We start from the raw sequence: 23,122 nt of genomic DNA on the forward strand, positions 1-23,122 counted from the left end.
CAAACAAACACTCTCTATTATCAAAGTAGGACACAGTAATCCTAATTTTTTAAACAACATTTTACACAGTGTGTAATGCTGTGCTGAGTCTCTCGCTAGAGCTTGCAATGTCCATACTGCTCAAGTGTGTTTGTGTGTGTGTTGGCCTTGCAGATCTGCAGGTGAGCTGCGGTGTGAAATGTGAAAGGGTTCTGAATGGATCCACGTGTAAAGCCGGGGTATGGATGCTCTCATGGGGCTTGACTCTTTGACAAAAGCACATAATGCTTCATGCTCAGGCTCACACAAAAGCATCAAGCAGCACACACATTATGTGTGGATTTTTTGGATGCTTTGATGGGATAATTATCTGTACATCAACATCTGAATGAACTAAACAGGCCTCAATCACATGCTGGGCTGTTGAAAGCAGATTGAACCACTTAACAGCATGTCACACCATATATATATATTTATGTTTAGATGGGAGGCAATTATGGGTGCATTGTACATTGTGGCAACCTCACTACATTAATGCTATAGTTTCTATAGTCTCTAAAGACCTTCATAACATTATTGGGAATAGGGGTGCTGAAATGTTTGGAATAGAATACTACCCTACTAGTCTCATTATTTCTGCACTGTGCAACATGCAAATTTTCTGTATGCATGAAATACGTACAGTACAGTAAATTACACACTACATTTGCCAAAATGTGCAGTATACAACAAAGCAACTTTTTCACACCCATAATGGAATGTGCTCGACCTGACATTGCATTTCAATTGTGATGAATGACTTTAAGCAATTTTTGACATCTCCAACTTGACTCATTATTAAATTAAACAGCCAAGATTGAAGACAGTGATTTTTACAAAATTGGATTGCAACTTGATTGGATCCAAAATAACAGTTTTTAAATCCAACTCGCTGAAGTAATATGATGAGGTTATGTGACAATGGGTTAATGACGTCTTGTGTGGTGTAAAATTTTTTGAAAGATTCACCATTAAATTTACTGCTTTCAAGTGCAGCTGTGAAGCTCCAATACGTCTGAGTTGGGCATTTTATTTATCGACATGTCACGCATTGGAGTCACAAGCAAAATACGGAAGAAGCCAAACTAAAATAAATTAGTAAAACCAATATAAAAAAATAGAACGATGACAAAAGCTCTTTTCTGTTGTACAAGTGGATACGCATAAATGTATACTCCTGCAGCACTTTTACACAATCTATATGTTTTAGTAATGCTTGGCACATTAATTGATAATATACTGTATATAAGATCGGTCACCATCTTTCATGTTGACATGCCCTTTCCAACGTCACAATTGCGGAACGTTTGGAGCGGAACATGATGCTATGACAAAGCGCTACACAGATGCATTTAGCTGTTGCACACAGTCTACGTGTTTACATCGGCTTGATTGTTTTGCTTGCTAGGGCCCCTAGTGGCCTGGCCCCCTGGGAACATGCACATAAAACCCACTGGATGATCCAACCCTGGTGATAACGCAGAGTGAATGTGGGATTTTTATGAAAAGTTAGTCCTGTTGTTCATTTACAGGTACATTGTGTTTAACAACGTGCCATTTCACAATAAATTGATGCAGTTTTAAAAATGTCACATCGGTTGAAACTAGAGACTTTACTCTTTTGACTCAAACAGGTTTTAATATGAAATCTTAAACTGGTTTCCTACCAGAATAGTTTTGTTGCCGTTTCGCCGAAAGACAAACTCGGCTGAGATAGGAACCATATTGTTTTGTCACATGACTCGGTGTGCTGAAAGTTGACTGACAAGGTTACAGTATGGCATTTACAATGGAAGTGAATGGGGATGATTTTTGGAGGGTTTTAAAAAGGTAGAAATGTGAAACTTTTAATTTTATAAAAGCACTTGCATTAATTTTTCAGTTAAAACTCTATTATTATTATTATTATTATAGTGAATTAATCACACTCAAATCATGTTACCACGCATATTGTTTACATCTTGTGGCTATACTTTTGAAACCGAGTACTTTAACGTTTACGATTGGCCCCATTCACTTCCATTGCAAGTTCCACATTGGAACCCAGATTTTTACATTTTTTAAAAAAAGAAAAAGGAGGGAAAGACAACATTTTTTTTTTTTTTTGGCTATCAACACTATGCCACAAATGCTGTCGGTTGAGCTTAACTTGTATTTAACCCAGACTATTCCTTTAATGTGCTCATGAAATTTAAAAAAATACAAGTCTAAATATATTGAATAATAAGCACTTAACTCCTCTCTATTAATATGCACTGAGATACAGAGACGATGTTGGATGCAGGAAGTGGAGAAACTGGTGAATCATCAGTCGTTGACCTGGTGGGTTAATATTTCTTGATTTATTTTTGTATAGAAATGTTTGTATCTGGGTGGTATGTATATGCCTATACACTACCAAAAGTGTAGACACACCTACTTATCCTTTATTATTACTATTTTTCCATATTTTATGTGATTTGAATAAAAAAAGAAATAAAATCATGCAGTTTATAGATATGTGCGAATATACTAAACCAGTAAATCAATGATGTGGTTTATTTTCATGGAGTTCTCATAAAGGGGAATGTGTTGGTCAACAACCCAAATGTATGCATGTGATTGAAGGCTGTAGGGCTGGGCGTATTCATCAAACTGGGTGGGTTGAGAAGAGGGGAGCAAATGGACAAATACAATGTCTGATAGCAAGAGAGAAAGAACTGGAGCAAGAGGGGATTCTATGTACAGCTCTCTCTTTCACACATTCTCACACTCACAAATAATGGCAAAAGAGAACCACCAATGGAGCACAATTCAGCCTATATCTGGTGATTTTTAATGTGTGGTCGTTTTGTGTCCCCGCTGGTGCCAATAAAACTGCCTCTATTAAATGACATCAGTCCTGGTGAGACTTCATCTGCAGTTGGTGTAACATTATTCTAGTGGAATATGCCTGAGCTGCTTGTATGACATAAAAAAAATTACAATACTAATACCTTATTGATGGTTTATGGTTTTTACAAATTGAGAAAGTTGACTGGATTTTAAAATGATTATATAAAAAACCCACCCACACTATTGTTGAAATATTTTAATATTTTTCACAGTGTCACAGATTCAAATAGTTTAAGAGTAACTATATTACACCACATAATTATTGTTTGTACATGAAATGGGGTGATTTTGGCCATACACTTCATTAAAACATCAGCCAAATGTGTTAATATGTAAGATCACAATTTTCTTTCCTTCCACCTTTTCCAATCCTTGTGCTCCAGATTTCCCTACAAAATAAAAAATGACCAAAATTATTATATGCAAAATAATATTGTATAATTATATTCTGGGACACATTCTAATAATTCTCAGATTTTCATCACTAAATAATTTGTAAACACTATCCCTTTCCCACAAGTGAAATCTAACTTTAAACAATAACTATATAACTTATAGCACTTTGGATTAAAAAACTGAATTTATGCATTAAAATTAATAATTGTTTTAAAATATAATTATAAATAGTTTTATATAATGTTACTTATTACACATATTGGGTTTCTACTTTTACTAGTATAGCTTTTTTTTATTTTTATAAAATGTATTGGGTTTTAAAATAAATCTTCCTGTTTCCAACATACAACCACCTAGACAGGCTTTAGAGAATTCAAAGCTGTTCTTAAAATGAGGCATTAAACAACACATCACTTCTTTTTCCACATCCTCTGCTAGCTACACAGACACACACAGACAGACGGACGTGCACGCACACGCACACACACACACACACACACACACACACACACACACTGAATGAGGCCAATTATCCAGCCTGTTCAAAAGGGCAACAGTGTCCGCTTCATACAAGTGTTAGTGTGCATTTGAGTGTTGTGTGAGTGTTTGAAAGAGGGAATGGACTGTTTTGTAGTAACAGTGAGAAAAAACCCAAACTCACAGCTGTACTACCAAACTACAAACCACAAGTAGTTCCGCTACCAAAAAAATTAGCAACATGTTTGTTAAAACTGTGCTTTGTTTGATAACATCCAAGTTAACTGGTTTTATTCAATTAAAAAATATTACTTAATATGATTAACTCAACCTGACTGAATTAGGTAATAATAAGAAAAGAGTAAGGAGTCAGGACAAGTGTAAATAAAATGACGCAGAGCAAACTGCATTTTAATAGGTGAGATCTGTGAAAATAAAATTACTATTTCACTGCGGGTGTGTGTGGAGGTGCTAGGGGCATATAGACAGAGATTTGAGACCAGCAGTACAAGTTACTGTGACTCCCCACCAGCCAATCATTCTGCTTGAAAAATTAACAAACAGGCAAAAAAAAAAACAATCAAGTATTTATTAAGTATTTTACACACACAAGCTGTTATTTGTGTGGCAATTAAAACATGTTCTCAATGTGACAGCTTTTCTGAAAGCGTATCATTCTAATTTAATTGAATTAAAATCTATTGTAGCAATAACAAAGAGAGCAAAGCTACTCCTGGTCTTCTTATTTTGTGAACAGTTTGTCATACACAGCCTGGTTGGTTGTGCATATGCTCCGACACATTGCAAAATAAAACGCAATAATTCAAGTCATTTCCGGATGCCACCTCCACCTCTTCTTGTCTTTAAATGTCACCTCTCTACTGTCCTTTAGGAAAAGAAACCAATTCAAGGTTAAATCCAAATGTTCAAAAATTAATTCATCCTAGCATTCACTAAACTATCTCTGATTTTGTCTCTCTCTGTCTAACTTGTATAGGCAGTAGCAAAGTCTGTCCACTACAAAACTGATCATCAGGGTCATAATGTGAACATGCCAAGTTTAGGATCGCTACGAGATACGGTCTCTGACACCCACACATTGCGTCCCTAATTATGCATTCCAGAGCTTTGCAGAAGTACATTTCCGAAAATCAAAAACTATATATGATTTGCATTTACTGAAGTGTCAATTTAGTCACTTATTCTTAATATTAATGTATTTCTGGACTCTCTGAAATCCTAATAATAACATAACTGACTTTATGTGAATAAATAAATTCCTGCTTCGCTAGTGTTCGGACGCATCTGCATCTGCTACTGCTCCACGCTTTGCTCCCTTGCTTTCACATTTTAATCTCTAATTTTCATATCAGAAGTTCAGCACAGCGCTTGAAACAAAACTACTTGCAGTATTGCCAACCTTGAAGGAATACACAGGATAGTGTCACCGTGGACTCCCTCAGCCTACAGCCGGTGAGTCCTGTGAATCAAACGTTCCTCGGCAGGCTATACTTAAGAGCTTAACCCAGCAAAACAGATGGCAAAAGTGGGAGCAAAAACCAATGGCATAAATGGAGCTAGACCCAAAGGTACTCGACATATCAGTCACAATCATCTCATATTACAGCATTGGCATCTTCCACTCCAGTTATGACTCGACTAACCAATACTGGCATTCTTCCACCCCAAATACGTCTTGAAAATAGAATTGAACTATTAATGAATGAGGAGGAAACCCCAAACGTGATCTGGTTTAGATCACAACAGCCAGCAGCTAACACTACATCTGGCAGGTGCTCAAGGTTGAGCAGGCAGCAGCATTCAGCTGAGATAACAACCGAGCCCAAAACTCTGATAGTGGGGGACTCCATTATCAGAAACTTTGGTAGCAGGGCTACTATCACTTGGTGCATTTCTCGAGCAACCGATTCTGAGGTAAATAAAGAACTTATAAACATTCTGATGAACTATAAGACTGTGAATCTAGTTATTTTACATGTGAGGGAAAATGATATTAAGAAAGAGCAGTCAGAACTCTAAGTTCAATGAACTCTTTGAAACACTTTGGAGATTGAAAGTTCAGTCATTCATTAGTGGACCACTCCCAGCCAAGGAACAAATATGTGTTCTCAGTTGTTAAGTCTGAACACTTGGCTGCACAAAACCTGCAACATGAGAGGACAGAACTACATTGATAATTTCAATCTTTTCTGAGTCAAGAGAACTGTTTAAATCAGATTGCCTTCACCCAAACAAACATGGTGCAAAAGGACAATATCTACTTCTCCCTCCATCCATCTGCAACGTACACAAATCCACTCAATCTGGATGGCACACAAACACCACCGCAGTGTCTGGATGACCATAGGATCGACAAATCCCTCAATAACTTAGTGAAGACACAACTACATGGGGCTGAGCCCCAAACACAAAGCATACTAATGTCAGACTGTGCCGACATAAAACTGGGAGCCAAGATAACAACAACAACATACATCAGCCTCCAGAAACACCAGAGTAACAGTCTGTCACCACACATCTTCTCCCTCTCGTCAACATCCCCACTTCTGAGCTTCTCTGAGAAATTGGAGGAACTTGTGTATGCTGGTAGAAAGCTCTCCCATTCCATTGCTGCGAGCCCCCAGATACAAACCAAAAATGGCAGGCCCCTCTACCACCAAAGCCTGCAGGACAAGCTCACCCTCTGAGAGTTATCCAGTCACTGCCACAATGCAAGGGTACATCTCGTCATTCAGTCTGCTCTCGATGAACAACAAATAACTGATAACGGCTCTAATTGATGCGTATCGGGTCCACGCTACAGTAGCAATGTTTACAGGCCAAGTGGGAACCCACTGTACCAGTAGCTTTTTCAATATCTGTTATGTTAAGTGACAGGAAGTCTAAGGCTCTCTTAATACGCATGGCAAACCAATCTAATCTGTTGCATATTAGACATAAATCCAACATTACTGTGGGGCCAAAAACGGATACTGTCAAGCTAGCACTTTTAAACATCTGCTCACAAAAGAACAAGTCATTTCTAGTCAATGACCTCACCACCACAAACAACCTGGACTTTGTTTCTAAATGAGACTTGGTTAGATAATGGCTGCAATGAAACAGTCCTCAATGAATCAGCCCCTCCAAACTTTACTTTCATGAGTGTCTGCAGAGACGTTAGGAGAGGTGGAGATTTAGCAGCAACATATAAAGATGTCTTTCAATGCAAGCAAGTGTCACTTGGTGATTACTTGACATTTGAATATCTAAGTATTGTACTAAAAGGTGCTACACACATTCTAATTATAATTATTTATAGGTCTCCAAAATACTCTCCTGGCTTTGTTGATGATTTTACAGAACTGCCATCAACAACTTCCTCTGAATTTGACTTTTGTTATTGATTTCAACATTCATATGGATAATACTGAACACAACACTGCCAAAGAACTCCAAACAGATTTAACACTTTTGATCTGACTCAACATGTACAGTAGATGGACCCACACACAATCGCGGACACACTCTTGATCTGCTCATTAGCAAGGGTCTGAACATTTCGTCTAATATTTTTAAGGATTTTGTGCTATCTGACCATTTCTATATATTCTTTGAAATATTGATTTCTCCTGCCACTGAAATTAGACCTGTCTCTGTCAAAAAGAGGTACATAAATGAGAACACTAGTGTGCAATTTATCAAGGTTATATCTTTGAAACCGAGTATATCCCCAGACTGTGCTGATGATCTCCTCGATAACTTTTGAGTTAAAGTTAAATATGCTATTGATGGCATTGTACCTGTAAAGGTCTGGACGATCACTGGCAGACATAAAGCACCTTGAAAAAAACACAACAGCAGTGAAAAACATGGAAAGGAAATGCAGTAAAGCCGAACTAATGTGGTGGAAAACACAACTTGAAGTCCATTATAATATTTATAAAGACAGCCTTCATGCTTTCAGTTTGGAATTGGGCACAGCTAGGCAGACCTTCTTCTCAAACATTATTAACAGCAATATAAAAAAAACACCCACACTCTTTTTGCTACTGTAGAGAGACTAACAAACCCCCCAACACAGGTTGCCTGTGAAATGCTCTCTGACAGAAAATGCAACAAGTTTGCATTTTTTTTTTCCAAGAAGATAAATGATATTAGAATGCAGATCAGCTCATCCTCATGTTGCAGGTCAGACAGCACCCACCACAAAAACTTCAGAAATTAGTCACCATGTCTGGTGGAAAAGTACAATATCTTAAAACTTCAACCTGCTGTCTTGACACACTCCCCACAACATTTTTCAAAAACATGTTTAACTCTCTGGAAAAAGATCTGTTAGAAATAGTAAACGCATCACTCCTTTCAGGCACATTTCCGAAGTCCCTGAAAAATGCAGTTGTCAAACCCCTTCTTAAAAAGAACAATCTAGATAACTCAATATTGAACAACTAAGGACCAATTTCAAATCTTCCTTTCATTGGCAAAATCATTGAAAAGTTTGTTTTCAATCAGCTGAACAAATTCTTAATCTCGAATGGTTTCTTGGACGATTTACAGTCTGGTTTCCGACCACATCATAGCACAGAGACGGCGCTCATAAAGATCCTAAATTATATATCCTAAATACAAAATCTCAGTGCTGCTTTTGACACTGTTGACTACAACATTCTCCTAGACAGATTGGATAACTGGATAGGGCTCCCTGGGACAGTCCTCAGCTGGTTCAGGTCATATCTAGAAGGTAGGGGTTACTAATGTGAACATAGACAACTATGAATCTGAGTGGACATCCATGATGCGAAGAGTCCCACAAGGCTCAATTCTTGCACCCCTCCTGTTCAACCTGCATGCTCCCACTAATCCAAATTATGAAAAAGAACCAAACTGCATACCATATCTATGCAGACAATTCCCAGAACTATCTAGCCCTATCGCCCAATGACTACATCCCATAGACATAACCACATTTAAATCCAGACTGAAAACACATCTGTAAAGCGGTGCATTTTCTGACTGAGCATTGTGCTGCACTTATTGATTTCAATGAATCATTTTGCTTGTCTTTCATTTTAATTATTCTATTTTGATACAACTTCTTCCTCACTATGTGTGTGCAAACAATTTGTTTATCCTCTGTTTGATCAGGGAAGGTTAACAACAATTGAAGTGTGCATCAATGTTTGGTTATCCTCTGTTTAATCAGTGAATTTTATCAACAGTTATGGATGGTGTTAACAATTTATTATTCTTTCTCACTTTAATCATTTAAAAAAAATTTTTTATTTTAATCATGTATTTTTTTTTAAAAAATATTGAAAATAATGATTTATTTTTTGGCCTAGAAAATCTAGCTGATCCAGATTTTGATTTCGACCATTGCACATAAGTTAAATGAAAAAAAAATAAACAAATAAAATTCATATGGAACCACACTAAGAGACCCATATCTCTGGGATTTAACCACACAGGGCCTTACAAATGAAGATACCAGGAGGCGAGTTTATCCTGAACCAGAATCTAAAAGGATATTAAGATATATTTAATACTTCTGGAGTTACAGGCACTCTAACGTTGAAAAACAAACAAAACAAAAACAAATTTTGTTCTAGAAGTTTCAGAAATTTGGTTGATTTTACATGGAATTTCTTATCAGTGATCCTGCAACTCAACTGGTAGAGCATGGTGCAGCACCAAAGTCATGGGTTTGATTCACAGGGAATAAATACTGATAAGATGGTGTGCGGCTGTGGCTCAGGTGGTAGAGCATGTTAGTGGTTGGATTCCTGGCCCACACGACTCCACATGCCAAAGTGTCCTTGGGCAAGACACTCAACCTCAAGTTGCTCCCAATGGCAGGCTAGCGACTTGCATGGCAGCTCTGCCGTCATTGGTGCGTGAGTGTGTTTGTGAATGGTGAATGAGTCAGTGTAAAGCACTTAGAAAACCCCTATGTTTAAAAAAAGTGCTATGTAGGTGCAGACCATTTACCATAAGATGATAAGTTTGGACCAAAAAAATTAAATAAAATAATTTTTACAATGCCATGACTAATTTGAGTTGAACCAACATATAACATCCCCATGTTTTGTAATGAGTCCAAAAGACTTTAAATCTAAAATAGCACAACAACATCTCACAAAGCTCTTACAAAAATTCTAAAAGATGACCCACGCATTTTTAAAACCGTTCTTGAACTGGAGTGTCCAGTGTGTTATTCTCTGTTGCAGGCCAGGGTCAGAGTAGGAACAGAGTAAAAAGGAGAGAAATGTGAAGAGAGAGCGAACTAGAAACAGAAGGAGGGGGATAGAGTTTCATCTTGCATCCGGGAAGATTTAACCCCATGAAGAGCTCTAAGCAGCACTGGAAATTGTGCCCAAGTGTATGAAGGCGTCACTGAGCCCTGGCGCAGACGGATGGACGGACACACACACCTCCTGTTTCACAGCACAACACATCACAGCAGCTGCAGCTCACCAGAGGAAATGAAATCCTGTTGTGTAACAAAGCGTGACAAACATCACTCCATTGTGAAAATCTGATCTGGTGTGCAATTCTGGCAAAATGTAACACTTCCCAATAGAATGTACATGGATAATAACGATACAAAGTTTTAGAAATTCAATTCACAGTACTGTGAATTGGGCACTGTAAAACCTAGAAATTAAAGATGAGGTTTATCCAATACTGATGAAAAGACCAAAAATGAAAATTATATCATCATTTACTCAACCGCATGTGGTTCCAAACCTGTATGACTTTCTTCTGTGAAACACTCTGCCAAAATGTCTGCCATTTTGCCAAACATCTCCTTTTGTGTTCCACGGAAGATAGAAAATCAACTGGAAGATTTAACACTGACCTCAAACAAATAGCATGCCCTTGAGTCTGCAGAGATGCTTTAAATCTGTCTTGAATGATTTCACAACCTTGCAACCTGCTACTGTATAAGTTAGACAGCCTTTAGATCTCATCTTCTACTTTTATAGTACATTCATATCTACGGTTATATCTTTGTCTGCAAATTAAGAGATACCTTATATATTACATTTTTTTTGATTTGCAGATTTAGTGGCTAAAGCACAGGGCTGTTAATCAGAAGGTTGCAGGTTCTAACCCCACGGCCACCACCATTGTGTCCTTGAGCAAGGCACTTAACTCCAGGTTGCTCCGGGGGGATTGTCCCTGAAATAATTGCACTGTAAGTCGCTTTGGATAAAAGCGTCTGCCAAATGCATAAAAAAAAATAAATAAAATGCATTTGCCTTTAAAATGCACTCCAGTACTACTATATGAAAAAATAGTGAAAACACTTTTGAATGCGCCACCACTCGATTTAACAACACAAAACTCTAGAACTTCAAATGTAACATTGAAAAGGAAAATCAGAACTAGCTTCTTCTATTAACATTTAAAAAAAAAAAGTGCCTGGAAGTCAATGTGACAGCAGCAGGTATGTGCACAGCTCCAGAAAAGAGGTTCATTCCTACCTAAGCCAAGGAATTCTGCTGTATACATGCACCTCACGAAAGTCTAACCACCATTACTGAAGTATATAGGGTGGCACAGATATCAACCTGCTCTCACAATATCTCCTCATCACGTGATTCTGGCGCAATAGTGAAGGACTTTATTCTATTCAAAACAGTCTTATTGTCATGTTGGCATTTGAACAATTTTAGCAAAAGAATAATACATTTCATTACAGCTCAGTCAATAAATGTATACATTGTGTCAATTCATGGTCTATTATTTTACAAAATCTCTTCAATCTCTTCTAGTGGAATAAAAGTATTGCATGATTGCTGACACCAAATCATTTCTCTTTGTCATTGTCGCTGAAAACAACAATTTCTGACACAGAAAGACCAATGCAAAAAGTTTAAAAAAATAAATAAATCCTGGTTCGTGAAACTGTACAAAAATAGTTAAAAGGGGATAAGTTCACCCCAGCGCCTTGTAATTACTGAGTGGGACATTATGAAGTTAATACTGGTCTAGACAGGGCCATTCAAAAACACACTAGGTTGGCAAATGTTCAAGGGTAGTCACCAACGCCCCTCTAGAAACACGTCTCACACAAACAAAGCATTTGTCAATAACTTTAGATGGACTGTCCTCTCTGAACTACTTCAGAGTTCTCAAAGACTTCGGACAGAAGTATTTTGTTTCACTACTATTAAACTCCCAAAGACACTCAAAGAGAACAAGGTCCCTAAAAAACAAAAATATATAAATGAATCCCTAAATCAAACAACATACCAAAAATATATACATTTTAATATATATATATATATATATATATATATACACACACACACACACACACACACACACAAACACAATTTCATTGCTTAAAGTTACATCTCAGGAGACCTAAAGGAATCGTTCATCCAAAAATGAAAATTCTCTCATCATTTACTCAATCTCATGCCATCCCAGATGTGTAAGACTTTCTTTTTCCTGCTGAAAACAAATGCAGATTTTTAGAAGAATCTCTCAACTTAGTAGGTCCACACAATGCAAGCAAATGTTCATAAAAAATTTGGAGCTCCAAAAAGCACATAAAAGGCAGCATAAAGTAATCTATAAGACTCCAGTCGTTTAATCAATTGCCGGTTAGATCCCCACAGCCACCATTGTGTCCTTGAGCAAGACACTTAACTCCAGGTTGGTCCGGGGGGTTACCCCTGTAATAAATGCACTGCAATTCGCTTTGGATAAACGTGTCTGCCAAATGCATCAATGTATATGTAAATCTAAACAGATTGCTTCAGAAGACATGGATTATACCACTGGAGTCTTATAAACTAATTTTATGCTGCCTTAATGTGCTTTATAGAGCTTTCTTGGAGCAAGTTTTGGTCACCATTCACATGCATTGCATGCACCTACAAAATTTAGATATTTTCTAAAAATCTATGTTTCAGTCCTGCAGAAGAAAGAAAGTCATACATATCTGGGATGGCTTGAGGGTGTGTAAATGAGAGAACTTTCATTTTTGGTGAACTATTCATTTAATTGAGTTCTCTTTACATTTACTTCATTTAAAGTGTCAATCTCTGACTTTTGTTAGCAGATGTTAGTATCTTGGCAAATCTGAGCACAGTTTGAGTAATGGTTGGGATCTCCTGAATCTCTATAAAAGATACATGTGAGATTACTTTTCAGATAAAAAGCAGTAGATTTAAGCAAAAGTCACATATTACTCTCCATTTAATCTCATATAAAAGTGATTTTAATCTCCTTAAATCATGATTCAGGAAGACACATTTTATTGGTCTGTTAATCTGTAGTTGAGATACTCACAACTAATGTTCTCCTTTGTGGTTTTGGGTTGGTCAGTGCGAATTGTGGTTGTTGAGCTGTATGTCCTGGTCCCTTGTGCTTTGGCCTGTTTCTGGCAGAGTCTGATTTATCTGGGTCACATCCAGAACACTACTGGGAGTCGCTGAAAGGGAAAGGAAGACAAGTTAAACAGATCTGCTGGCTCAAGTGGCCAAGAATGAGTTGTCATGTGTTTGAGGGTGTTTAACTGACTGTTATTCTGCGTAGTCTTCAACGCTTGTCTCCGTCTGTGCAGGGCTTTCTCTAGCTCGGACTTTGGCGATGCTGACGGAGGGCCTGTCCCAGATGAGGGGGAGGGGCCGGGACGCTTTACGGAGTTCTAAATAGAAATATTCCGTTACCATATCAACAGCAAACAGTTTCTTCACACACACTGGAATTTTATTTTTCATAATGTTTATTGCATTATTTGATTGAAATAATGTATAATAAATAATTCCTAATTAAAAATATATGCATTTATTTATTTATTTATTTATAGATATCTAAAGGTAAAGTGTGTAATTTTTTGGATGTTTAAATGCTTTCTCCTTTCCAAGCTTAATATGCAGACTCTATTAGAATACTAAGTACATTATAAGTAACTATAAGAAGGTTTATTCCCCCAAAAAGTGTAAACACTGTTGCTTTTTGGCAATATCGAAACATTTTTGTCAGTCAACATTGATCAGCCAATGGTGTGAGTTGGGGTGGGACTATCAATTTTGAGGAGTGTTCTGAAAACTTGTGAAAATAATAAGTAATACAATAAAAGCATAGATAATTCAAAATTAGAGAATATAAATAAATAAATAAAAAGCAACCCTGACCAAGATTCCCTGAAGCTCCTGTATGGCAGAATTGGATGGTGTCCGTTCTTTCTGCAGGAAAATCCATCCGAGAAATGTTTAAGTAGCATGTCATGAAATAAAAGAAAATATTTCTCAATCTTTAATGACAGGTTGCAATGGCTGAAGTAACAGAGAGGTAAAGATGTTTGTATGAGGTAGGCCTAAATGTGTACCGGTCCTGGTCTTGCTCTGTTGGTTGTCTGGGAAACAGGGCGGAGTTGAACCCCTTTTTTGATTCGCTGCATCATCTCATCAACAGCCTGCTGCCTTACGTCCTTCTCTGTTAAACACACAGACATGGGCAAATGAAATTTCTATTAAAAAACATTTATACACAGATTTACACAAATTCATTGCCTGAATATTACTGCAGTTATAGAATCCATGATGACCATTTTAATTACAGATTTCTCTTATGAGAAGTAGTATTTAAGCAGATGAACACACTTCTGCTGTTAAAAGGCTGCTTTTCATCAACAGTCATTTCAGATACAGAATAATATCAGACATGTGCAAACACATCTGAGCAGAAGCTTATTAGGGTGTCAAGAATGCACAAACATCAAAACCAAATTGAAAGAAAGTTGTGTGATGTCTTCTTTGTTTAGTGGCCTTGGCAAACACTGTGAATATTATTTGCTTACCAGAATCTGATGTTTTTCAGACATGATAAAAATGTCAATCTCATTTTTTTTATGTGTGCATTTCAAATTTAGACCGATGCATTTCAGAACTACAGTAATGTGCAATGACAACCAATTCATAGGAGTTCATCAAAATGTTGTTCTACTTTTATAAGAAGTCTGACTAGCAGTTCTAATTATTATAACGTGTGAAAGAATTTGAGTCAACGCATTTGAAAGAGCAACATTCCTTCAGAATGTTCAAACCCTGTGAAAAAGGTGAAAGTTCACCAGCCAAATTGTATAAAATAATCGTGCCGATAATTGAAGAATTGTCACATTTCTGTTAACATAAATGGGTAATGACTTATCCAAACTCTGTACAAGAGCGTTTGTCCTTCAGCTAAATACTGCAAGTCGTTTTCTATTATTTTTTTTCCTTCATTTTTACTTTAGGGCTGAAAGAAATAGCTCAGGACAAACTTGAACTTGACCCAAGTCTTTCATTTGTAACGGCTGCTGCGTAATGAGGAACTGAACTTTACAATATACAAAACTGTGTACATTAATTACATTCCCTCTTATGAATACAATGCAGCATTTTAATTGACACTTAACACTGATAGAAATGGTCAACATAAATGCTTGTAATCTTTTTGCTTTCATACAGCTCAACGAGGACCTGCAGGGCAGCCCTGCTAATGAAACTATACAATAGCAAAACCTTGAAACATCAGTCACCACTGGATACTATAATTTTAAATATTTATTTATTTATTTTCTCCCCAATTTTGGAATGCCCATTTTCCACTACTTACTAGGTCCTCGTGGTGGCGCACTCAGCTCAATCTGGGTGGCGGAGGACAAGTCTCAGTTGCCTCTGCTTCAGAGACCGCCAATCCGCACATCATATTAGGTGGCTTGCTGTGCATGACATCACGGAAACTCTGCATGTGGAGGCTCATGCTACGCTCCGTGATGCACGCAAACTTACCACACGCCCCATTGAGAGCAAGATCCACTAATCACGAACAAGAGGAGGTTACCCCATGTGACTCTACCCTCCTTAGCAACCGGGACAATTTGGTTGCTTAGGAGACCTCGCTGGAGTCACTCAGCATACTCTGGATTCAAACTCATGACTCCAGGGGTGGTAGTCAGCATCAATACTCGTTGAGCTACCCTGGCCCCCTCCCTATGCACACTTTAAAAAAGCTGAACTTTTGAACAGTGCAGGTTTACAGCAGATGGGAAATTATCTCTAATAATTCTGTGCAGGATCTTTGTTCTTCACCTGGGCTTTTCTCAGAGGAGTCCTTCTCTACTAACAGAATTTCAGTGCTGACATCTTTTTTCTTCCGGAGCATAGCCAATAATGAGCTGAAAGAGCAAATAGAGAAATATATACATTGACATAGACAGAGTTTCACCCTGTTGGGCAGCAAGCCATGCTTCACTCTTGAAGAACATGGTGAAAATCATACTTCATTATGTTTTTTCTGGACACTGAAGCGGAGGTTGCTGATTGGCTTAAAGACAGAGGTTTCTGTACAATCATTACTGCAATTCAAACACTTGAAATACACAAACAGATATTCACCTGAGTGGGTTGCTTGAGAAAGCAGGGGCTGGAGGAGGGGGGGGTGGGGGAGGCGGAGGAGGGGGCGCTGGGGCAGCAGGTGGTGGGTTTGAGGCCTGTTGGTGCTTCTTCTTAAGTTCCTCCACTGTAAAACACACACACCAACACACAAAGAGTCCTCAGTGCTACAAACACCTGGATGGATTTGACTTCTGTTACAGATGAACAGGTGTAGCACATCTGCCAGAGTTTTAGATCAGAAGTGGTGTGATCCAGGCATCTGACTTGCAACACATCTGACAAGGCCACTCACTGCCATGAAACACAATGAAATGAACTGTGTGGTTGTGTACTTGTGGATGTGCATGTACCTGTAAATCGGAGGTCTTTGGCCTCAGTTTCAGCTTTAGTGTATTTGTGCTGCCACTCTTTTCTCTCCTCCTCTAGCAGTTCGGTTTGTTTATGTAATGTTATCAGCTGCTTCTTTAATTCACTGGCATTTATCTGCTCTTCCAGAGCCTTCACCTGGTGCACAGAACACACAATAAATAAAAACCATCTAAGTAAACAACAGAAATACACAAAGTAGACGTGACCTAGGACCTTACAACAGCACAATGTTCATCAAGATATTCTCTTGCGTCAAAAATCGCAAGATGTGTAGATCTATTAATTCCATACACTATTGTTGATATAAATACTGCTTAACCCACCCCATATTCACCATTGTTTTAAACATACATTGACATCCACCGTGAGTCATAAATGTAACTATTTTTAACTTGACACATTGTCTTAAAAATTTGGCGCTCATGGAACAGCTGGATATGCCATACCAACCAAAAGCGTTTTTCTAGTGTATGTTTTCATAGGCACTTAACAATGAAAAAATAGCACAGGCAAAATACAAGAACACGTCCTGTGTGAACGGTCCCACATTAAACTGACTATTCAATACCTCACAGCCTAATTTTCACAAGATAGTCTATAGTGGTGACATCAACTTGACCCACTTTGTGGGTATTTGTCCAAGTAGGTCTGGACTCTTTCTGAATGTATGGATGTGATGTGTGTGATTGTTGATGAGTAACTCTGGACTGTGCGTGTGTGTATGTTGTGCAATTGCTTATAAGTGGGTCTAAACGGAGCGTGAGAGAGCATGAGTAATTGGTGATAAGTAAGTGTGGACTGGCGCCAGTCCTTTTCCTCGATCCTTTAATGATATGTTAATGATTGTTTAAATACAGATTACGGACACCTTTTCCTCTTTTACACAAAAGCAAAGACCTGTGTGTGTGTGTGTGTGTTCGAAACAGCTTGTGTGTGACACTGGAAGGAGTCGATGTGGTCAGGCACTGTAATAGCACTTTTCCACTGCACGTTAGCTTGCTTTTCCACTGCTGTTTAGTGTCGCCTCAACGTAGGTGGTATTATAGGCTGATCGTCATAGTTGCACCGCCTCTAATGCCATGATATCATCTTAAATGCGACACAAAACAATAAAACGACCACTAGCTACTATCTCATTCTGCTGCATAAAGCAGTTGTTGCATGGTGATTTTACACAAGTGTAACAGTTAAATTGGCCTGGTTGTTTTAGAAGCTATCATTCCAGTAGCTGGTCAACTAAATAAAGTGAAGCTTTCAAGCGGAGTATAGAGTTAACGTACCATCCTCCATCGTGGACTCCAGCCGTGTCCGAGTCCAGGGCACTCTCCCTCCCAATGCTCGCCGGTCTAGATAGCGTCCATTTGGTCGAACCACTTCCACTTTTTCTTGATGGTTCTGTAGTCAATTTTAAGTTGTTTTTTTTTTTACTTTTCCCTACACTGTTGGTAGGACCGGTGGTAGCCATGTGTGGCCAACAGCTGAGACACTTCCTGAAAGGCTTTTTCGTTTATCGCTAATGAGAGGAACGTCTGCACCATGTTTGGAACCTCGAACTTAAAAAAAAATTAAAAAGTACCAGGTACAATCCACATTGGAAAACCCCCCAAAAGCGAGCAGTGTAGAGTTGTACCGTGCAGTGGAAAAGCCCCTTAAGGCTTGATTTAATTGGTTTGTTGGTTTTTATGCTGTTATTATTTTAATGACAGTCTATCCTTTCCCAGGACACTGTGACCTAAGGGACATGAATGGGATTAATCACTAAGTATAAAAACCTAATGAGTTGCCTCCCTTTGCATCATATAAAAGGCATCATAGGTGCGCTTCAGATGCAAAGCCTGTTCCAAAGATACTTTCTATGGTATTTGTAGTAAACCATACTGTAGTAAGTTACTATGGCATCATAAAACCATAACCATACAATGTACTAATGTGGGAAAACCAAAACTGTATATTGAAATCAAAATCTTTAAAAAAAAATAAAAATAAAAATTATTTGTTTTGGTTAAGTAAAATCATTATTCTTTTGTCATTTGTGGTACATGTACCATAGTTTTTAAAAAATCTGTTTGTGTGTGTTTCACCTGCTGTTGATGCTCAAGTCTCTGGGCCTCTAGAGTGTGTGTCAGTGTGTTGATCTCTGCTAGAGCTTTCTGCAGAGCTTCGGCTGGACACACACTCTGGACCAACATCTGGCTCTGTCTTTTCAGCTTCTTCTGTTCTACAAGCATCTTCACACACCCACACAAGGAGATAGTGAAAGCATGCATAAAACACAAATTCCACTTATTTCACACATTCCAGAAATCCATAAATATTTACATTTCCTAGAATGTCTGATACATTTAGATGAAATCCTTAATAAATAAATCAAGCCAAACCGTGCTTTCACCTCACGTGCAAACTTCTCTGCTTCAGAACGCAGTTCCCTTTCAAGCTTTAGATCCTCCTGCAAGGACTCAAACTCCTCCAGAGCATACTGTGACACTACACACACACACACACACACACACACACACACACGTTGGTGTGGCTATCCATATAAGGACTCTCCATAGACATAATTATTTATATACTGTATGGACTATAGATTCTACCCCCCAACCATAACAAAAAACGTTCTGCATTTTTACATTTTCAAAAAACCTTATAGTTTAGAATGTTTAAGCAATTTGAATGATGGGGCACTAGAAATGTCCTCATAAACAACATTTATAGCATAACACCCTTGTAATTACCAGTTTGCAACCTAAAAATGTTTTTGTCGTAAACCACTGAAACTCGCCCACCCGCCTACACACACACACGCACGCACGCATTACTTTCGTTCATTGTGTGGAAAAGCCCACACAAGTTGCTGGTGTCATTATTACAATGAAAAAGCACCAGTGTGTGTGTAGTCTCAAGAGCACAGAGTATAGGATCAATATGTGTTAATGAATGGGAAAGCAGTGATAAGTAAGAGAGAGAGAGAGAGAAATGGATCGAATGATGTAAGGGAATATAGTAAAGAACAGGAGCACAACTGACCTCTCTTGTATTTTCCCAAGAGCTTCTTTTGTTGGAACGTTTCAGCTATCAAAACAGTATTATCATGTTTCTCTTTCAGGAGCTGGGGAAGAGTAAGAGAAGCTGAGTGAGAGAGCCTTCATTTATTTGGCTAATAAAATGGTTAATTTGAAACACTGAAGAACAGCTCATGGCATGATAAAACATTGTTTCAATACACTTCTCAAATTGAAAATTGTTCTTAGGTATTGCTGACCTTCTGAATTAAAAATGAAAACTAATGGTTTATAACCACCATACTTACATTTATGAATACTAAACTTTGCCACAAAAGCTGCAAATTAATCAAATAATATTCCCTATGAAGAGACATATAGCTAAATAAAAGGAATAAAACATTTTCAAAACAAAGTTGAAAGCTGGGAATATTACCTCTAACAATAGTGCAGAAATCAGACCAAAAACAAGTCGAGTAGGGGTAATAAATGCCTCTTGTAAAAGTGAAAGTCATAATAGTACAAGTTGGCTCGTCCAAAAACATTTATATTACATTAACATTTATGCATTTGGCAGACGCTTTTATCCAAAGCGACTTACAGTGCAATTATTACAGGGACAATCCCCCTGGAGTTAAGTGCCTTGCTCAAGGACACAATGGTGGAGGCTGTGGGGATCGAACCAGCGACCTTCTGATTAACAGTTATGTGCTTTAACACACTACACCACCACTCCATCAAAAAACAACTTTTACTGTCATAGAGAAAAATATATGAAACAACAATGTTATTATGAAGTATGAATTTTCTTAAGTTTAACCTAAACCCCAAACTGAACCATGATATGAATAGGAAAATAACTTTTGATTTGGAATGAGAAAAGGGAAGTCCGTTCCAGGTTATTGACATCAGGGTCCGTGTACTTTTGCGTCCATTTATTTTTTATTTTTTAACTCAAAAATTAAATGTTAAAATTGTTTTCTTTTTTTTCCTATATTGGGTTTAATATTGATAAATAAAATATGCAGATACAAATTCATTTCCTGTTGACCAATTCCTTTTCTATATAAAATAAAAAACTATTTTTGTTTTCCACATCAGTCATATGCATTACATAATTGAAAATAGAATGAGAAATGTTTTTTTGATGCCAGAATTAGATCAATTAGAAAATCGATTTGAACTTCAGTTTGTTTATTGGTTGGCCTCTATGGAAATAAAAGCTGTAATTTTTTGCACAAACAAAGTAGTAAGATATCTTAAGATTTCACCATCTCCAATAAATTATTATGAGTTGTCACGAGACTATTGGACTGTGTGAGTCAGTGTAGTAAAATCCAAGATTAAGTGCCTTTCTCACATACTTCCTGTCTAATCTGGCAGAGCTGCTCTCTTGTCATCTCCAGATCAGTTGCAATCTGCTTCTTTTCTGCCAGGTTCACTTCTAGTTTATCCCTCAGCTCTATAACAATCAAATAAACAACTATTAATTTGCCTCCAAATTAAACCTAGTATACATTGAAAAAGAAAATACAATTCAAATTCCTTCACATTAAATCAATCAAGATTAACATAAAAGTGAAGTGCCTAATTTATGTACCACTAAGGACACCAAACAGTATTGCAACATTCTTAAACAAGTTTCAAATCATTTCATTTGTTTTCCTTTGTTCAGACAACCAAGTAGTCCTGCCATCAATTTACACCATTGATTGAGCCAATGTTGTTTAATTTGTCCCAAAGATTGCAATTCCATTTGGTGCCACTGGTGGCACAGAATTTATGCACTAGAAAATATGAGGGGACACACCTGAGATGATGAGCTGACAGTTGGAGGAGCTACAGACACCTAACTCCTCCTGTGGATCCTCATCTACTTCGTCGCCAAGGTTGATCTCAGCAACGACGTTGGCGTTAAGACGAGATATATAGAGCATACTCTTCCTCTTCAGAGAGCGGTTCTGTCTGTTTAACTGAGAGAACGCATGAGAGAAAGAGATAATATTGTAATACACTGAAGAATTACTGAAACGTTGATTTGCAGAGTTTTGGCTTGACCTCAAGAGAGCAATTTACACACTTTTTCCAATAATGTGTGCTTAATGAAGACATTAAAACATATAGCCATTTGCGTGTTATTTATTTAAATGCGTAGTTCACTTAAAATGTGTCATTATTTACTCACCCTCATGTTGTTCTAACCTCTGAGGGTTTTTCCCAATTCGTGGAACACAAAAGGAGATTTTAGGCAAAATGTTAACCCTTCACTTTCATTTTATATAAATATGCAATGAAAGTATATGCTGACTGAAGTGAACATCTTGCCTAACATTATCTGCTGTTTTCCACAAAATACAGTTATAGAGGTTTAGAACAACATGAGACATTAAATGACAGAATTTTATTTGGGGTGAACTATCCCTTTAAGCAAACCATGTTTGTCTAATTTTGAGACTTAGTTGAAGATTAGATCACATTTTTATGACCAACTAATTGAGAAAACCAGGTAAATCCAAGGGTTCCCATGTTTTCCTTGCAACTGTATGCTCACCCTGTTCTGACACTAGTGTGACCATTTTCCCCATTGCTTGGACAGTGCAATAAATGTGTACACAACCAGCATATGTTAATCTACAAAGGGCAATGTCGTCCTATTTATAGAAATAATCCGCCATAAAACATGACACCTGTAACACCTCATATGATATAAAAGCCAAGCCGGCAATTTTCTGTGTTTGCCACAGAGAAAAAAGATATGAGAAATCAAATCAGCAGCATGTAGACAGACCTGCCCCCTGGAACCCCTGCAGGCACCCATGCAATTCCCCTCAATCACACACTGAAAACACACAGCACGACTGCTCTCAAAAAGAGCAATAATCAACGGCAAAATAATAGACAAGGGCAAAAACACTCCTGTTATCATAAATAATTACAGCATTCTATCAGGGATGGCCACATACATATCTGCATCTCAGAAATGTTCCCTTTTGGAACATCCAATTAAAGTAATTTAAGATTGGTCACTCACACCTCAATTAGGGATGCCACTTAATGGAAAATTTAAGAGCCAATGGGGGATGGTATGTAAATTAGCCCCGGATGACATTCCGGTCAGAGAAAGAAAAAGAGCGAGGCAGGAATAAAATGCCCCCTCTTTAACAAGCCTTTATTAATGACATCCAAGTGAGGACACACAGCACGTGAATCAATTTCCTGATGGCGTCCTTCCTGCTGAATTCATCTTTTAAAAATGCAATTAACAACATATAATAAAGGGATAAACACACAGACACACATACATACACACTCGATTTATGATAATCATCCAGCATTGATGAGAGTGCAGCGGCAAAATTACACAGCGGCAGAAATCAGACATGCATCCCGAGGTGGCCATGCCCCTCATCTCCTCTGATCACACATCAAAACAAAATGTCATATGTTTGGATTGCACTTTGATTTGACTGCCACCACCCGCAAACCCTCATCCATTACTGCTTTTTAATTCAAAATGTTCCAGAGTTTAAGAAATTGATTATGATTTTCGCTTATTTTTCCTTTCTTTTTTTTTTTTCCAGGACT

The 23,122-nt window shown here is 37.7% G+C and overlaps 1 protein-coding gene across 2 annotated transcripts in view; it reads right to left on the reverse strand.

Annotated features, from left to right (window-relative positions):
• Nucleotides 1–23,122, reverse strand: part of LOC127662083 (shootin-1-like) — a 44,915-nt gene that overhangs the window by 13,566 nt on the left and 8,227 nt on the right. The window contains exons 5-17 of one of the 2 annotated variants that reach the window (XM_052153051.1): nucleotides 21,348–21,510; nucleotides 20,902–20,999; nucleotides 19,563–19,644; nucleotides 18,925–19,019; nucleotides 18,617–18,763; nucleotides 16,517–16,670; nucleotides 16,167–16,290; nucleotides 15,861–15,946; nucleotides 14,117–14,223; nucleotides 13,923–13,973; nucleotides 13,306–13,432; nucleotides 13,075–13,216; nucleotides 3,084–3,281 (exon numbers count right to left, since the gene is read on the reverse strand). In XM_052153051.1, the coding sequence (XP_052009011.1) occupies nucleotides 13,107–13,216; nucleotides 13,306–13,432; nucleotides 13,923–13,973; nucleotides 14,117–14,223; nucleotides 15,861–15,946; nucleotides 16,167–16,290; nucleotides 16,517–16,670; nucleotides 18,617–18,763; nucleotides 18,925–19,019; nucleotides 19,563–19,644; nucleotides 20,902–20,999; nucleotides 21,348–21,510 (1,344 nt within the window). In that variant the 3' untranslated portion in view covers nucleotides 3,084–3,281; nucleotides 13,075–13,106. Of the gene's footprint in view, nucleotides 1–3,083; nucleotides 3,282–13,074; nucleotides 13,217–13,305; nucleotides 13,433–13,922; nucleotides 13,974–14,116; nucleotides 14,224–15,860; nucleotides 15,947–16,166; nucleotides 16,291–16,516; nucleotides 16,671–18,616; nucleotides 18,764–18,924; nucleotides 19,020–19,562; nucleotides 19,645–20,901; nucleotides 21,000–21,347; nucleotides 21,511–23,122 lie in introns of those variants that run through there. The other variant, XM_052153053.1, reaches the window with a different exon arrangement.

This window comes from Xyrauchen texanus, chromosome 22, assembly GCF_025860055.1.
Source record: "Xyrauchen texanus isolate HMW12.3.18 chromosome 22, RBS_HiC_50CHRs, whole genome shotgun sequence".
Lineage (NCBI taxonomy): Eukaryota > Metazoa > Chordata > Actinopteri > Cypriniformes > Catostomidae > Xyrauchen > Xyrauchen texanus.